The sequence below is a fragment of the Prunus mume genome, linkage group LG5 (assembly GCF_029339155.1).
Source record: "Prunus mume cultivar Tortuosa linkage group LG5, ASM2933915v1, whole genome shotgun sequence".
NCBI classification, from domain to species: domain Eukaryota; kingdom Viridiplantae; phylum Streptophyta; class Magnoliopsida; order Rosales; family Rosaceae; genus Prunus; species Prunus mume.
In genome coordinates, this window is record NC_142702.1 from 18,865,730 (window position 1) to 18,882,994 (window position 17,265).

The window sequence follows — 17,265 nt, forward strand, 5'->3', positions numbered from 1 at the left end:
TTCCTCACACTTCCAATCTCAAAACTTTCACACTATACTATTCTATCACCATCTAGCAACACAAATCCGAGAAAAAAGATGAGCCAAATGGGTGTTCTAAAACCTGGTGTAACGTTTGTGTTGGGGGCCATGGCTGGAGCTTTTATTACTAGACGTTGTCATCATCATCACCATCATGATCACGAAGGGCGCAAGCCTTCGTCTTGTCCTCGACAAGCCCATGACAAGAAAATTGAGTCAACTTCAAGCCCAGGGACAGTGGAAACTGTAACCACAGCAACAACTCCCAACCTGGCAAACTAGTCCTAAAACCCATCACTGCTTTTGCTTCATCTATGATTTTTATTATTACGTATGTATATTTTATGTTTGTTGTTGTATTAATTACAGTAAGAAAAGATGTATCTCTGAAATTAAGAAGATTATGTATAGTATCATGCTCCTATGTTGCACAGATACGCCAGATTTTTGGGGTATGCTCGTATCCGATACGGCGCCGATACGATACGGCATCGATACGTATCCGATACGCCATGTGGCGTATCGTAGACTTTTCTAGGATGTTGACTTTACGATATGGCTCCGATACTCCATTGATGCGGTCACGATACGCTAGCAATACTGTCCTGATACGTAAATGGGTAACTTTGATGGCAACTAAAAGAGAAGAAGAAGAAGGAAGGAGGAAGAAGGAAGAAAGAAGAAGAAAAGAACTTACTTGCGCTTGCAGCTGCTGCTAATCTGCAGTTGCAGACAGTTGCTGTGCGAAGAAGAGGCGGCTAACTAGTGAAGAAGATGATGTTGGTGCCATACCCGTATCCTACTTTTTAGAGATTTGCCGTATCGGCGTATCATATTGTATCATATCGCTGTACACGTATCTGTATCAGTGCAACATAGGTATCATGTTAAGGAAGATTAGCCGCAATTTCTAATAAATAATCTCTTATAAATCCGCAGTTTAGTTCAACACTTGCATCTGCCTAGGGACTTATGACTGTCAAAAGTACCAAACAAATAACTTTGATTCGTGACTATCAAAACACCTCAAGACTTATGGCCCAAGGCAGCCAATAAGATCATTTTGTCAATTAATTTCCACTAGAATTAAAATAATTCAAACCAATGAACACCCAAACGCTAACAAGCACTGGAGAAAAAGACTTGATGCTGCTAAACCAATCCAATAACATATGTTATGTTTACATGGGTTCATTGAGCCCATCTGTCCAATAACATAGGTTATGTTACAAAAAAAATATTTGCTCAAAACAGAGTGTCAATTAATCAAAGACTAAATTTTTACAATAAGAGTAAGAGAGTCCCTAAAATGTTGAAAATTGTGGAGCACCACATAATTATGCCGGAATCCAACTAATTAATTGACAAACAGCCTTCACTTCAGCTTCTATGTTTTCCTGATGAAGTAACCAACCAAGATGCCCAAAAGACCAAAGAGCACCACAAACAATAATGAAAATCCACCCCCGCCGTTTTTGCTTAGTTCTTTTCTCAACAGGTCCTGATCAATGAAAATTTGTGTTATGCCAAAAAGGAATAGAGAAAAAAAAATAGAAAAAAGTAAATACATCAAGCGTCCATCTATTCAAAGAATAAAACAATACAACCATTAACAAAAGAACAAAACTTTTTCTCTCTTTTCTTCTGTTTCTGCTACAACTATTGACAGCTAACCAAGTTCAAAGGGTGGTAATGCTATTGGCAGCCTAAATCGATAATCGAAAGTATGATTGGCATGATGTTTACCAGAAACAACACAAAAGTAGAATGACAAATACCAACAATGCATATATCATAAACAATACCAGTTCACGATGTAGTTTCTGACTTTGTTGCAAAGCAGAGGTCTTCTCCTCAGTCAACTTGGAAATCATGGACCATGCCTGAGGAATGGATGTACATAAGAAATTGCAATATTGAAAATAAGGTAATCTAACTCAAGTGATCACATCAAATGCAAAGACAACAATAATTAAGATAAAATGGATAGCAAAATAAATAAGAAACAGAAGTTTGAAAGAATTATAAATAAAAAATTAAAATTAATTAGTACAATGGGAAAGTTGAGGAATTTGTTAACTGCTCTGGGCTTGTTAAGCAAAAAATTAAACACGAATAAGCTCCCCCTAGAGAATCGTGCAGACAGTAGATGAAGTAGCATGGTAGTGAGGCATGGACTAAAAACTTATGTGGCAATTAAATTGTACCGATAACCTTTTTTACGAGAAACACGGATTTTAATAATAGGCTGTAATTGGAGGTACAAGACATAATTGACACAAGTTATCCACTGGATTGCATACAAGATCCCTAAACCAGAAAACAAGGTCCTAATTAACTAAGTACAATTATTATAAAACAGCTAAGCTAACCATACGAGAGTTCAAGAAACCTCCACCTTCCAATCCACATGAGGAAAAATGCTATATCCTGAAACTACAAGGAAATTGCAGCCCACAAAGAATCCCCAAAATGAACTCTATCCCACAATACTTCTATTTCCTTCCTCCTATTATTTTGAAAAATTCTTTTGTTTCATGCACTGTCAGTAAAAAATTTCACATCATGCTGATGATAAATCTAAAAATTGAAATTTATAACAGTGGTTCCACCTAAACAAAAGTGAACTTTACACTAAAGAAAACTAAGCATGCCTTCTGGGAAAGAAAGTCAAAAAATTACTGTTCGAACAACCTAGAAGTTCCTAAAATATTATGGACTTGTAGCTACCACCAAAGGCCTCTTAAGAACTAAGTGGTAGAAACCACATAAAACGACTAAAAACTTAGGTATCAACAATCTCTAATGACTGGTACTGACCCCTATGGTTACTATCATTCAATACATTCATGAACTTAGTACATTATGCTTGTTTATAACATTCTAGAAGCAAATCAAGCACTAAGATAAGAAACCTCCAAATAGGCACTATTGGAGAATACCTTTTAGCAATGACATACTTAGTTAGTCTAGATGCTTTCTACAGAGAAAAAGAAAACGTTACAAAAGATAAAGTTGTCCCTTCACCATATATTCAAAGTTTAAGCACTCTACAGAATTCACGAATATTAAATGCAAGAAAATGAAACTAGATCTGTCAACTCCAAGGTAAATTCCTATGAAATTTAAAAGAAAGTATATTTGTTAAGGAGAATAGAAAGGACGTCTCACCTCTGATGACTTCTCTTTCGGTTCCTCAAGAGATCTTGATACCTGAGCTTTCCATATAAAATGAAAATGAATAACTATTCCACAGATTCAATTCATTTTCAAACTTTCCTGAAAGCTTGCATTAAAAAAAATAAAAATAAAAACCCTTACAGCATCAAACAAGGAAGTGTTTTGATTCCCATTATCAAGCACTGAAGCCCTGGGAGAAGAGCCTTCGTCAGATCCTTCAGGGACAGGTGATGGGGGATTCGCAGGAAAGTAGACTACCCGCAATTTGAACTCTCCCACAACTTTACCATCCTCCTTGTTGAACTATAAACAAGGTAACACAAAAATCAAATCAACAAAAATAAACCCCAAAACAGAACCTCTACACCAAAAAGAAAATTTGCTGGCAGCATCATCCAACCATTTCAGGCGTTATGTCTTTCGGAGTTACACCATCTGGTGCAACAACACTTTGAAGGAGAAATTTGTCCTTGCACTGCATATCTGGGGGTGCCTCTTTTTGTGCTTGCATTGTAACTACAAAAATCAACTTTAAATCAGGAAATTAAGATATACAAATTAATAGGTTAAACAATTATATCAATGCTTTCTCCCAAAAATAAAAGCAAAAAACTAATGGAAGCAACCAGTATAGCCTAAAGAAAATAGAGAAAAACAATTAAAAACATTATCAGCTAAAGCAGTGAACACTATGACATCATTAAGCTCATGAAAGAAAATTCAGATTTCAAAAACTTGAAAATGGAAAAAAAGATGTGATAACTGAGAAATTAATATGAACCATTTATTATTTAAAGTGATTGAATATTCACCTGTAACATCACATGTTGTTCCGGGCAAAACAATTCCAGCATTGGGCCGGACGCAGTATTTTTTTGGATTGGTTGTTTTAACCTATTCAATCACATCATCCAAACAGTACGCATTATGAATCCATAGCTTAAATGTTCAGACCAAGTCAATTAACAATTGTAATGGGAAAACAAAAAAATTACCTTGAACGCCACATATTTATCTGTTTTGTTGGTCAATTGCAAGGAACATGAGCTCTGCTTCTTCACTTCAACTTTTCCACCACAAAAAAAGGAACCCAAAAATTAAATCAAACACTTGGACAATTTTCCCAATGGCAAAATCAAAATTACCATACCATTTAATGATACTAGACCACACACAAATTCACAATGTACCTAACTACAAAAATTTAAAGGCAATGAAAGAAAGGTAATTCCTTTTCAAACAGAACGTGTTAGTGCAAGCATTCAAAGTTTAGAACCATAATTGACAGAAGAAATTCAATCCAATTCTACCCAGCCCCATACTTATTTGCAGAATTAAAATGTGTCATCGTAAGTCCAGTAAAACCCAACATGGCATTCAAAATGGATATTTTTCTTTAATTTTCTCACCAACCAAACGGAAAATCATCTGACATACAAACGAAGGAAATTTAAATTTAAAGAAAGACGAAAGCAACAGACTTACATGGGAATTTGAGCTCTGTGGGCTGAATGCTAAGAAGATCTCCAGTACTCATGACCACGAATCAAATTAATTCCCTTTTTTTTTATCTCCTAAATCTTTTCAAACAAAAAATTGAAATAAAAATTTAGGGTTTGTGAGAAAATATATGATCCGAGCGAGAAGGAGAAAAGAGAGACGGGAAGAAGAAATAGCAGAAGAAACAGTTTCCGTGATTCAAAAAATATGGAGAGAGATAAACTCACCGAGGGTTTGATTTACGGTGACTAGTTTCAACCGTGGATCTGAATTGAGTTTATCTCAATCCAACGGTGAGAAAGTTATCTGTGATGTTCAATAAGTGAATGGCAGTTACGTTAGGTACTGGAATTAATTTTATTTCTGCTTTTTTCGTTCCATCCTTTTCTGGTTTTAATGTTTTCTTTCATGGCCTGATTCAGAGGTTTTTAATGTTGGTGAGCGTCGATGAAATGCAGTATGACTAAAATGCCCATGTCATTTCTAGCTCTTTACATGGTTTGACGGTAGTATGAATTTATTTCACAAGGGTGTTTATGGCATGTTGGAAAATTGTAGCATTTTGTGAAACAGAAAGAGTAACGTATTTACACCAACTTTGCCATTTCTCATTGCAAAAAAAAAGGAAATTGCAGCCAGCTACGTCCATGTAAAAAAAGAAAACATATGATATTTTTTCCTTTTTTGTAAAATTATTGAATTGGCAAGCTTTAAATTAATTTGACCGAGGGGTTTACATCAGTAGTGAGGTGCCTCCTCCCTTCCCCTCTTGTCACCCGTTCGAATACCGAGGAAAAGTGTCCCCCTCTCCAATGCAATGTATCTATCGCTAATTTGAAGAAAAAAAAATAAAAGCTTTAAATTAATTTAAAGAAAACATTCAATTAGAATTATGCTATTTATAATTTCAGTATTTATCCAGACTATTTAAACATAGAAACACACCCAAAATCAACCCCAAATCAACTATTTATATCATTTTGGGTGTTTTAGTGAAACTCCCATATATATAATACGTAATCCTATAATTTCTAGAGAGATAGAGAACGATGAAATATTCAAAATACCAGAAATTACCTTTGGTTAATGAATTTATTAAGAAATGAAACTTTTCATTAAATAAGAATAATATAGTTAATTAAAAGTTTTTTATATTAAAATTTTTTATAGTAGGATTAGACATACTCCAAATCTAACTTAATCTCAACATTTTGGTAGGATTCATAACCCTATTATATTTTGCCCTATAGATTAGACAACCAATCCATGATTAGGCCACCAAATCCTATACATCACCAAACGGACAATCATCAAATCTAAATTTGAAAACTCAACCTAATACCGGTACAACAATTTTGGTAGCACAAGAATTCAATACGTTAATTGTCACGTGCTACAAGTCACACAAAACCTTGATAGCTAGTGCTAGGTCAAGAAGCCTGTCGCTATATAGACTGTAGAGTCTTAGGCTTTTATTTTCAGACATATGGAAACACAGATGAAGCCTACCTCTAAATATTGTGCCATCATGGATGCATGTAATATATTAAGGATTATCTCCATGCATGGTTCCCAAAAGAAATAGTTTCTCATCTCCATTGGGGATGGAGATCCAATTGATTAGGATGGGTTTTGAAAATTGTCGCTTACTTTTTTTTGTTACATTTTTTGTCACTACTTTGTCATTAGAAAACATAAAGGGGATGAAGAAACAGAAAAGAAGAGACCACGGGCCTTGCGGGTCTGGGATCTCCATCAAATACTTGATGGGGTGGTGTTATCTAAGTTTCTTTATAAGGAAAGATGAAATCGCCCACTTTATACGACTGTTTATTAAAAATAACTATTTTTAATTTAGAACTTTGACCAATGTTTTGAATGAGACCATAATACTCAAATAATCACACCCATGTAAGATGAAGAGAAACTTATTTATCGGGATGTCATCTGATAGAGTCAATCACATTATCAACCTATTGATTTATTATACTCTTAAATGACGTCCTCGTTACATGAAAATTATTCTCGTAAATCATGAATTTGCAATTCATGCTAAAAAGCCAGAACTAACTCTCACACAATACCATAAAACTTATAAATATCAAGGGCTCATAGTCATATGTTTTGTAAAAAGACAAAATATGAAAATGTTTTTTAATTTTCTTAGTAGCATAATTTGCTTTGGTTGACGTAACTTAAGTTTGTGGCCAAAATTAGATGAGGAAATGTCATAACAAACGGAAATTAGCCTTGCATGTCGAACCGGGCCCGGTTTTCAAGAACTGGGAAGATTTGATGCCATATTAACAATTAACAATATAAAAAAAAATTCCACAATCTATGATTTTAAATCAAATTCAAACAAAAAGAAGCAACAAAATTTGGTAGGCTCGACCTAGGGGCATACCAACTAGTCTACAACTACAAGAACACATGTATAAATTATTAGATGCATTCTCGATCTTGCAACCATTTTGCTCTAGCCCCATATAGCTTCTTCTATAGCTACTCAAAGCCATCTCAAGGGCTACTTGCTTGCTCATATCATGTATACTGGCCATTCAATGCCCTTTTTAAGAGAGGCTGTGCAATTTCTGATATATGGCTTCAATTTGTGTAACCTAACCATGCAATGGTAATCTTGTACAAGCTTATTTTCTCTTATTATGAATGTGAATGCATGATGAATATTACCGAACCGAACCACGTTAAAATTTTAGTTTAAGTTGTTGTTATACTGGAATAAAGAGAGAGTGATATGTTTACTTACTTGGAATGATGTAAACTAATACAGTTGATCTTAGAAATTTTTGACTTCTCGTGCGTTAACTAGCACATACATAATTAATATTATGTGAATTATGTATTACAATTCGTAATTCAATATCTGAAAAAAAAAATCAGAAATTAGATTGATTAGGTACTTGATCTCATAGCTATTTTTACTCTTCCCTATTTCTAACTTCAGCCATTCATAACTCCCCTAAATTCTTTTGGAAGGAAATATCAAAATTCATAATCAATCAACCCAAAAAGAAAAAAATTCAAAGGAAGCATTTAATCACACGTGATCTTTCATTTCCGGCAGGTATTTGCACAAGTCCAACACCAAGAGTTTTCTACTTCCTGTCGCTGAATTTAAGAAGCTTAAATTCAAATTGAGTCCCCCAAAATGGGAGGAAATAACACTGAGTTAGGAATTAACTGATGCTGAACTTTTTCCAACTATTTGTCAGTGTTCACCATTACTCTCTGTAACTGTTCATCATTACTCTCCATTACTCTGTAGGAAGAAAACTAGACAATTGAACCATTTAAATTCAGCCAACCGACCTACTCAATACAAAGCACAGAGCAAACGCCCCTCTAAAAAATTGGTACATATTTTTCTTTCGCAGCAAGAAGAGTAAGAAAATCTTTCTTTTTCTTTGATACAAAGCGATATTAGGAGATCAATACATAGGACCTCGAGTACAAAGGTACATGCTCTCGAGTCTCATCCCCTTACAAGTTGAGGAAAATCTTCAACAACAAAATAAACGACACCTAATTTAATGGAACCATAACAATAATTAGATCCCACTAAATACGATTTGAAGTGTAATCTTAATAATTAAATTGGTGACGGTCGTGCGGAAGACTTCTCTCCAAAGACAAAAAGTATGAAAATCACCAACTTTTACAAATTCATACCCCCTAAAATCCCTCTGCATTTAATTTTACTTACTAAAAATATTATCACTAAATCCATCCATGCACAATATTCAATACAGCGGAGCCCGATGTGGCGTCCCCTTTCGCCGGTTCATCAACCCGGCCGAAATTTCGGAGACTGGCGAAAAAACCGGCCGACAAGCTGTCCGATACGTTGACATGCTGCTCCTCTTTTTCCTCACAATCTCGGTCGTGGCAGTACAGGCTAGGGCCAGACACCCCACCTCACCGAACCCGCATGACCCGGACGAGGTTCGGGTTGAACCGGCCGGTTCAAGAACCGAGTCAGGAGTCATCTGACCGTCGTCTAAACCGGATTCGGGTAAGGACATGAATTTGCACTCTAGAAGGTACTTGGACAGGCCACCTTCTGTTCTAAGAACGTAATCAATCTGCAGAGAAACAAAAATGGAAGAGACCCAAGTGAGACGAGGTGGAGAATTGAAAAGGGTATTTGGGAAAATTGAGAAAGAGTGAGAAATGAGAGAGAAAGCAGAAGAATTGAAATTTGTTTTGGCTATGGGCACGAGCAAACCTTGCAGTAAAGGGAGCAAAAGAGATATGGGTCTTGCAGGCTCCTGTCACAGGTGCTGCAGATGTTGCCGGAGCCTCTGCAATTCCTTGTTTGTGGCCTTTGGTTTAAAAACACCACTTTTGCACTGTTGCTTATGTATGACTGTAGAGAGAGAAAGTAGAGAGAAAAATTCTTGAGATTATGCTCACACAAAGAATATCAGAACAGGGATTTAGAATCAAAGAATTGAATTCAAAGATGGGTTCATTTCATGCTATTGTTTCGAGACCTTTTGAGCAAAGGCATAGCCCATCCATTTTTCAGCAAGCAAGAGAGAGAGAGAGAGAGAGAGAGAGAAGCAGATACAGGAAGAAATTAACAGCTTTACTTTTTGGTCATGAAAAACTTTTGCACTTCTCTTTCTCAAGATGACTTTTTTAGGTGCTTGTAAACCAATCAAGGGCATATATACACTACATGATGATATGCATGTAGAATTTGTTTTATTAGGAAAAAAGAACCCAGAAAGTATAATTAAGCTTAGAAAGCTGGGAAATTTCACTTACTTGAACAGAAGAACAGTCAATTAGCTTGGCAGCATCATCCAGTCTTACAACGTCGTGGTAAACATACCTCCTTATCTGAAACATTTCAGAGAAAACAAGCATGATAAATAATAATAAAAAGATCAAAACTTTGATTGAATTTTCCAAAGAAAAGATGAGCTCTTCTGGGAAACTTCAGAATTTTGAAGGAATTAGTTAATTACCTGCAAAAGTCGGTGAGGGCGATGAGGGTTCAAGCAGTGAGGGCAGAGACTCATGCAACAGTCCAAACAGTAGATGTTCTTCTCGTTCTTCTTTGCCTCCTCATGAATTATGCAAGCGTTGTAGAACTTTTCAGACAGCAGGACTTCAAGCCAGTGGGGTAGAATATTTGAAGGAACAAACTATAATAAACACATGAATTTGAAAAATTAAAATAAAAAACAAAAACTTCAAACAGAACATGAACAAAATTCAATTAGTTTTCATCAAAAAATGGCATGGAAAGAAAGAGAAGAGTTTGGAGAACAAGAATCAGAGAGGAAAATTAAAGAAAACCCACCATTTTGTTTTTCTTAAAAGAGAAAGAGACAGTGGTATGGGTGAGAGTATTGTGGTCAGGGCTTAAGAAGATATTGGTGGTGTAGCCATTATCATAGAGAGAGAAAACTTGGACTTTAGAGAGAGAGAGAGAGAGAGAGAGAGAGAAACGGCGCCTGGCTAAAACTGATACACTAGTATCACCCTTACCAATGAGAAAACAAAGAAAAATGAGAGGGAGAAGGGCTGGCCTCATTTATTGAGGTGGACGCTATTTTTATTTTTATTTTCTGGTGTAGTTGTTTGCGTGTTCTTGTAAGTTGTAAGCAAAGGGTTGGGAAATTTTTTTTTTTAAAAAAAAAAAAAAAAAGGGTTTAGAAAATATTATAGCTAAAATAAGCTCTTTGAAGCAAAACAAAAATGTAAAGAAAAAGATTTTGATGAAACTGGGGATATCACAAATCAAAATCTTTCCCTTTCTATTGCTGTTTACTAGGAGCCCATGTCCCGAAAACCCTAAAACCCTAACCAAATGGTTCTTTACTAATGGTCGGATTGTTGGTGCTCTCTCTCTCTCTCTCTCTCTCTCTCTCTCACTGCTAAATGACAAGACAAGAAACAGTGACTTTTCTCAGTTCTCGGTGGAAAACGGTAAAAAAACAAAGGTGCAAGTGGGATTAGGGCCTTTATAAAAATCACAAATTTCAATATGACAGTTTTACCCACCTTGCTTTGTTTTGTGGACTCTGTTAATTTTGCAATCTTTGGGCAAAGCTGAGTGCATTTTTTTCATGTGTTGACAGCACTAACCCATAATTCTTTTTCCCTTTTGTTGGCAGCAAAAGCTGTCTAAGAATATGATATGCTTTGTAAAAATGGATGCAGGTCCCCCAAATTATATTTGTCCAATGTTAGTTGAAGCAAGTCATGTTTTGTATAAGAATGGGAATAATGTTTTATGCACAAAGAAAGGTTTAGAGTATTAATCTAGCCATACAATTGATTCTGCATTAATAAAATCAAAATGTGACAACAAATGAAATATATAACAACGTTATTTGGATGGAATATACAATAACCGAGGGAGCGCTAAAATGCTAACTAGTTTTCAAACAAGAAGAAACCGCTCGTGAAATTATGTTAACGCATAAGCTAAAACGAGTGATTAGTATTATATTAGCTGACTGATTAGCGCTTCAGAGTTGTTGTACAATAGACATATGCTGGCTGTATTATTATGCTGTACTGATTTTAGGTGAAGAGTTTTATTTGTTCACCCATACAATTACCATTATGTATGCACTTTGTAAAAGTGCTTTTATTACTGTCAGACAAATTTATGATCACATCACTACAGTACCTGTTCCCATAAGGAGATAATATTGCATTGCATTATCATGTCTGATATGGATAGGGTAGCTAGCTTTATTACTTGATTATTATGTTTAACTTTCATGTAAGTTAAGGTAACACTCTTAATTGTATTGTTGTTATTGGGATATAATTTCCTAATTTAGAGTGAAAGCATAATTAAAATTGCGAAAACGATAACATAAGAATAAAATTAGTAAAGATCATATAATATAATCCAACATTGAGATCATGTTTTTGAACACGAAGTTTTTTGTATACTACCAATAATATGGTTTAGGGTCCTAAACCCTAAAAATGGTTCCAAGTGAACATTGAAGCCAACATTGTTGTGCCGCGTTAGTATTTTCAAGCTTCAATAGATGAGGTTAGAAACATAGATCTAGTTGTCACGATTCACACGTGTATTTACCACTATACTCTAAGTTGACGACATATAAATTCTGTCCTCCACTCACATGCACGTGACTTTGATGATTATGCTATAAATTTCTATAACAAACCGACATTTACGCTTTTTATGACTTTTGAAATTCATTTGCACTTACAAATTATTTTTAAAAGCAAAGTGTCACATAGGTTGTCAAATCACACATGTGCCATAACTTTATAAAGATGCTATTGACATTATTATCATATAGTTTTTTGTTAAATTATGCTTTTCCAGATTTTTCCTAACTTGCTGTTTGTTATCTAGTCAAATAAAAAGGCCTTGAAGAGTGAAGGGAAATTGAATTTTTTTTCATTTTTTTGTGAAATATTGACGAGAGATAAGGAAAAAGACGAGAGAACAGTCTCCAAAGTTACAAGGACATGCTGGGCAGCTGCCGCTGCGATTCTGATCTGCAGACAAAGAGGGATTAGGCAATGCCACAAACAACCGTACGCAATGTCATCAGCAGCCTTTAGGCTCTACGCCACTGCTATGGCCAAACCACACACGGCACAGCAGCTTCAGATACATACATATAGCAGCATTTAATAACATAGCATATATAACAGCGCCATAGCCATTAGCCATGCGTGAGCAATGAGCAGCGCACATTGATTGATTGATATCGTATCCCCAACAAGAGGACATCAAGATCTCCTTCTTTATTACTTAGTTGATTGAAGTGACTTCCCTTTTACTATGTCTAGCTAACGAAAAATTATTGTACGGTATTAAAACACGGTCTTGTAGAATAATTTGCTTGTATATTATAATATAAATAGACGATATGATTGATATTTTCTATTTGTAAGATACAATATCGACAACATGCGAATAAGTTATACTACCCGACCGTAGTTTGTTAAGTTTGATTTGCAATCAATAGTGATTTTCTATGTATACAATTTTATATGTGTATCTAAGAGCACTTCCACCAGTTAGTTCCATTGTCATGGTAAGGGGAGCCCTAGGGCAGTTACTATTCACGTAAATAGTACGCTCTAGCTCCCACAAAGAAATGTATGTTTCAAAGATTAGCCCCTTACCATGGCAATTACTATTCATTTTTTTTTTTTTCACAACTTTGTTTATTTAAACAATTAATTTGAATAATATTTTCAGATAAGATTTTTGGGTTCCTACGTGTCAATACTATTCATATCGGATAAGATTTTCGGTTTCAAATTTCAGATAAATTTCAAATTTCAGATACATTTCAAAATTCAAATTTGAGATAAATTCAAAATTTGAATTTCAGATACATTTCGAAATTCAAATTCCAGATACATTTCCAATTCCAAATTTCATTTGAATTTCAAATTTCAGATAAGATTTTCATCATCTAAAATTGCGCCACGTGTCATCTCTATCTGTCTAAATTTTTCTATAAAACCAAAGGCTCACTCATACCTCTCACATCATATCTTCTCTACATCTTCATTTCTCATATTTTAGATTTCATTTCTCAGATTTTAGATTTCATTCTCCATTCTCAATGTCAGACATGGAAGATGTTTTGGATAGGCAAGAGCGAGAAAGGCGAGCAAGAATGCGCAGAAGAGCTGCAAGCAAAAGGGCGCAGAGAGAACTAGATGAGCAACTTGGTGTGGCCGCTTTGATGGAGGAAGAAAACCAGAGCCGTCGTGGTTCACGAGAAGGCCGGGCATCGAATGTGGATAGACATAGACATTCTCGGGGTAAGAATCTTCTGGAAGATTATTTTATCCTACAATCTCTGTACTCTGATGTTTATTTTCGAGCAAGATATAGAATGGAACATCATTTGTTCAATAAAGTCATGCATGATATTTGCAATTATGATGACTACTTTGTTCAAAAGAAAAATTGTGCGAGATTTGGGGTGCTTCCGAGCAAAAGTTCACAATTGTGATACGAATGTTGGCGTATGGGTCATCTCACGATCAGCGGATGAGATTGCCCGAATGGGGAAGTCCACTATTTTGGAGAGCTTGGTGCGATTTTGTGATGCGATGAAAATCAGACACCATGGACTACTCGCAGACCTACGCCGGACTCGCAACGGCTTCTACAAAAAGTCGAGTCTCGTGGATTTCCGGAATGATTGGTAGCATTGATCGATGCACCGCAATGGAAAAATTTTCCATCCGCTGGCAAGGGATTATGGTAATCGGAAGGGCGTAAAAGCATCATCCTCGGCGCTTGCGGCTTTGATACCGGTTTGGCACGCCTTCTTTGGAGTTGCCGACTCAAAATGATTTGAACGTCCTGGGTCAATCCCCGGTGTTCAATGATATTTTGAGAGGTGAATGCCCAAATATCACATATCAAGTCAATAATACCGTGTATCAGTAACGAGTATTATCTAGCTGATGGTATCTACCCGAGATGGACAACATTTGTGAAATCAATTCCACATCCCCGATCCCAGAAGGAAAATTTTTTTGCTGCCTATCAAGAGGGGTACAAAAGATGTGGAGAGGTGCTTTGGTATCCTTCAAGCTCGGTGGGCTATTATCAGGGGCGCGGCGCGTCTATTTGACCAGGAGGTGCTCAGAAGTATAATGATGACTTGTATCATCCTCCACAACATGATTGTGGAAGATGAGTATGATTACGATGTTGATGAAGTGTATGAGCCAGATCCCATGAACATGACCTTAACACGAATTTATGAAAAACCTATAGGGCCAAATGGAGAACCAGTGCAGCATGATCCGTTGGTTAGAGACGGTACTTTCATGCATCGTATGATTGAGCGCTACACGGAGATGCAATCGTCGTATATTCACGAACACCGTCAAGTTGACTTGATGGAACATTTGTGGGCGGTGAAAGGCAATGAAGGTCAATGAAGTCAAGTGAAGATGTTTTTTTAGTGCATTATGTTTATGTTGTATTTTTAGTTATGCTTTGTTGTTTTTTTATGCCTTTGTTGTGGTTTGTTTATTTTTTATGCTTTGGTTGTGGTTTGCTTTTTATGTATGGAATGTTTTGAATAAAAAGGAATTTTGTTGAATATTTTCTTCATTCAGTACAAGAAAATCAATACAACTCATAACATAAAATACATGAATTACCACCAATTTTTTTTTTTTTTTAAAATACAATGAAATGAAAGGCAAGCAAACTAACTTAATGGTACAATGAAATGAAAGGCAAGCAAACTAACTTAATTGTTTTGATCATTTAACTAATCCGTGTTGCTAGGTCCATCGTCACGAAAAAGTCTTTGTCTCATAACATCCCTTCGTTCTAGCTTCCAATATTGTTTCGTTTCAGGGGACATATGGGTTGTATCCATGGCCATTGTTTCCCGATCCTTATTTTCAATCTTTTCTTGGCGTGCATACTACCTTTCTTGGAGTGCATACTCCCTTTGTTGGCGTACATACTCCCTTTCTTTTGCATTTTCTACATCAATTGCCCTATCGTGCTCTTGTTGTTTCATGTCTATTTCAATTCTCATGGCTTGCATCTTTGAAAGTTCCTCCAAAAATTTAGATGATGACTTGGTAGAATTACTCCCTCTCTTCGCCTTCGCCGCCTTCCTCCCAATAGGCCTCGGTTCCTTTTCGATAGGTGAGTCTTGACTCATCGGGGAATCCATAGGCGAAGCAGTTGCCGGTGTCTCATGGAGTGGCATCTCGTTCAAGACTACTGTCGGACTCATTGGAATAATTTGGAATTTCTTACAATTCTTCACTACCTCCCAACAATGGGTATGGTTGAAACTTTTTTTTCCTTGCCCAGTAGCACCAAAAAACATTTGTGCTTGTATAGTCTATAAAAAAAATGAAAATGCAAGAACTTTAAAAATTATTGGCAATGCAACAAGTATAAAAAAATAATAATGGAAGTACAAGAAACTTTAACAATTTAATAGAAATGAAAAACAAAATTAAAATATTGCAACAAACATTCATATTAATATTGGAAATACAAGAAATATTAACAAAATATATAAATTGCAAGAAATATTTAAATAAACTTAAATAAGACATAGAAATTAATAAAACAAAAATTACAAATAATTTACCTCACTGGTAAGGTTTTCCCCGCTTCTATGGTTGTCCATCGCCTTTGCCAAGGCATCCCTCCATTTCGCCAACTCTTTGTTAAGAATTTTCCACCTACTAGATAGTGCCTGATCTGTACGGGTTGAACCAATTACCCTTTCACAAAAATCCTGATGAATTGTTTTCCACATATGACAGAATTTCATCTCATCTGCTACGGGACAATGACTAATGTGGAGCCAAGACTCACACAAGCTGAAGTCAGCCCAAAACGAGTTTTGTTACTCGGGCTGGACCTCCCCAAGGGCTAGCCCAGGCAAATTTTTTTTGCTGGGGCCCACACCTTGCCCTGGCAGATCTGTGTTGCTGGAAACAGCATTTTCCCCCAGCCCTCCCCCAAGGCCCCTTGCTGGAAATGCTCTAATATGATATGTATTTTGATATAACTGTTTAATTGTGCCATCTTTTAATATTTAAATGAAAGATTTTGGCTTCGACAAGAAAGAAGAAAAAGGATTTTGGGATCAAGCTTTATTGATTTTGATTTGAAATTTGGGATATCATCCCAGGAGTGGTCAAACTGTGATTACTTGGATTGGTGACTACACAGAGTCTAATTCGAAAAGGGCCTTGTGTTTAGGACAGAAAAGGGCCAAAAGGGTATTTCAGAGGTAGTGAAAGGTTAAAGATACCCCTTATGATCACCTACCATATATGAAAGGCTAGTTATACGAAGAAACTTCTACTTTCTTACAAATCATTGGTTGATATGTGTGTTGAGATTTTGTTGTTGTGTTTTTTATAAATTATTTTTGCGTAAGTGTTAAGATGTGATTTGTAGAAAGTAGCCTACTTCCGAGGAAGAAAAAAAGCATTGTCCTTTGCCAAGTAAGTGTTGTATGCATACCCATTAGTCTAATTGATTAGGGGCCGGATTTTCTCTATCTAATTGATTCAAGTAGGTACTTGATGTTGGGTTCATCCCTCCTTATGAGTAGCTTATGAAATATGTTGATCAATTCCTACATTGCTTTTAAGAATTTCTATGCTAGTATTTAATATGGTTGGTTTATATGACTTTAGTAAGTCTAAGTATAACCATTGCGACTAGTTATTAGTCTCTTCCTAATGTTGGATGATGGGACTGTTTTCAACACATACAAATAATGTGTGTAGATGAATTCATATATTGACGGAAAGGACTTATAGCTCAAGTCTTTAAGAGAATTTGTCCTTATACCAAAGGTCTTAGGTTCGATTTTCCCATCCACCAGTATCGCTTGGTATTAAAAAAAAAATACATATATTGACTTTTAGAATTTATATATATATATGCGAGTATTTAATACAATTTGGTTTATGTATGATTCTAGTTAAGTAAAATCATCATATACATTCCAGCTGTTCATGGCAAACCGACCAAGCAAAATATCTGTCGCAAATTCCATT

At 35.8% G+C, this 17,265-nt stretch overlaps 2 protein-coding genes across 2 annotated transcripts; both read right to left on the bottom strand.

Moving 5' to 3' along the window:
• Positions 1-1,164: 1,164 nt before the first annotated feature.
• On the bottom strand, positions 1,165-4,869 carry LOC103331723 (vesicle-associated protein 1-3). Its single transcript, XM_008234368.3, has 8 exons — positions 4,687-4,869; positions 4,197-4,267; positions 4,014-4,095; positions 3,602-3,717; positions 3,343-3,504; positions 3,193-3,234; positions 1,827-1,904; positions 1,165-1,522 (listed from the first exon to the last, which is right to left on the bottom strand). The coding sequence occupies exons 1-8, from the start codon at positions 4,736-4,738 to the stop codon at positions 1,409-1,411; spliced, it is 717 nt and encodes a 238-aa protein (XP_008232590.1). The 5' UTR covers positions 4,739-4,869; the 3' UTR covers positions 1,165-1,408.
• A 3,216-nt stretch (positions 4,870-8,085) lies between these two features.
• LOC103331724 (PLATZ transcription factor family protein) lies at positions 8,086-10,357 on the bottom strand. The gene is made up of 5 exons (XM_008234370.2): positions 10,037-10,357; positions 9,699-9,878; positions 9,496-9,570; positions 8,951-9,091; positions 8,086-8,807 (listed from the first exon to the last, which is right to left on the bottom strand). The coding sequence occupies exons 1-5, from the start codon at positions 10,268-10,270 to the stop codon at positions 8,466-8,468; spliced, it is 972 nt and encodes a 323-aa protein (XP_008232592.2). The 5' UTR covers positions 10,271-10,357; the 3' UTR covers positions 8,086-8,465.
• Between the last annotated feature and the right edge of the window lie 6,908 nt (positions 10,358-17,265).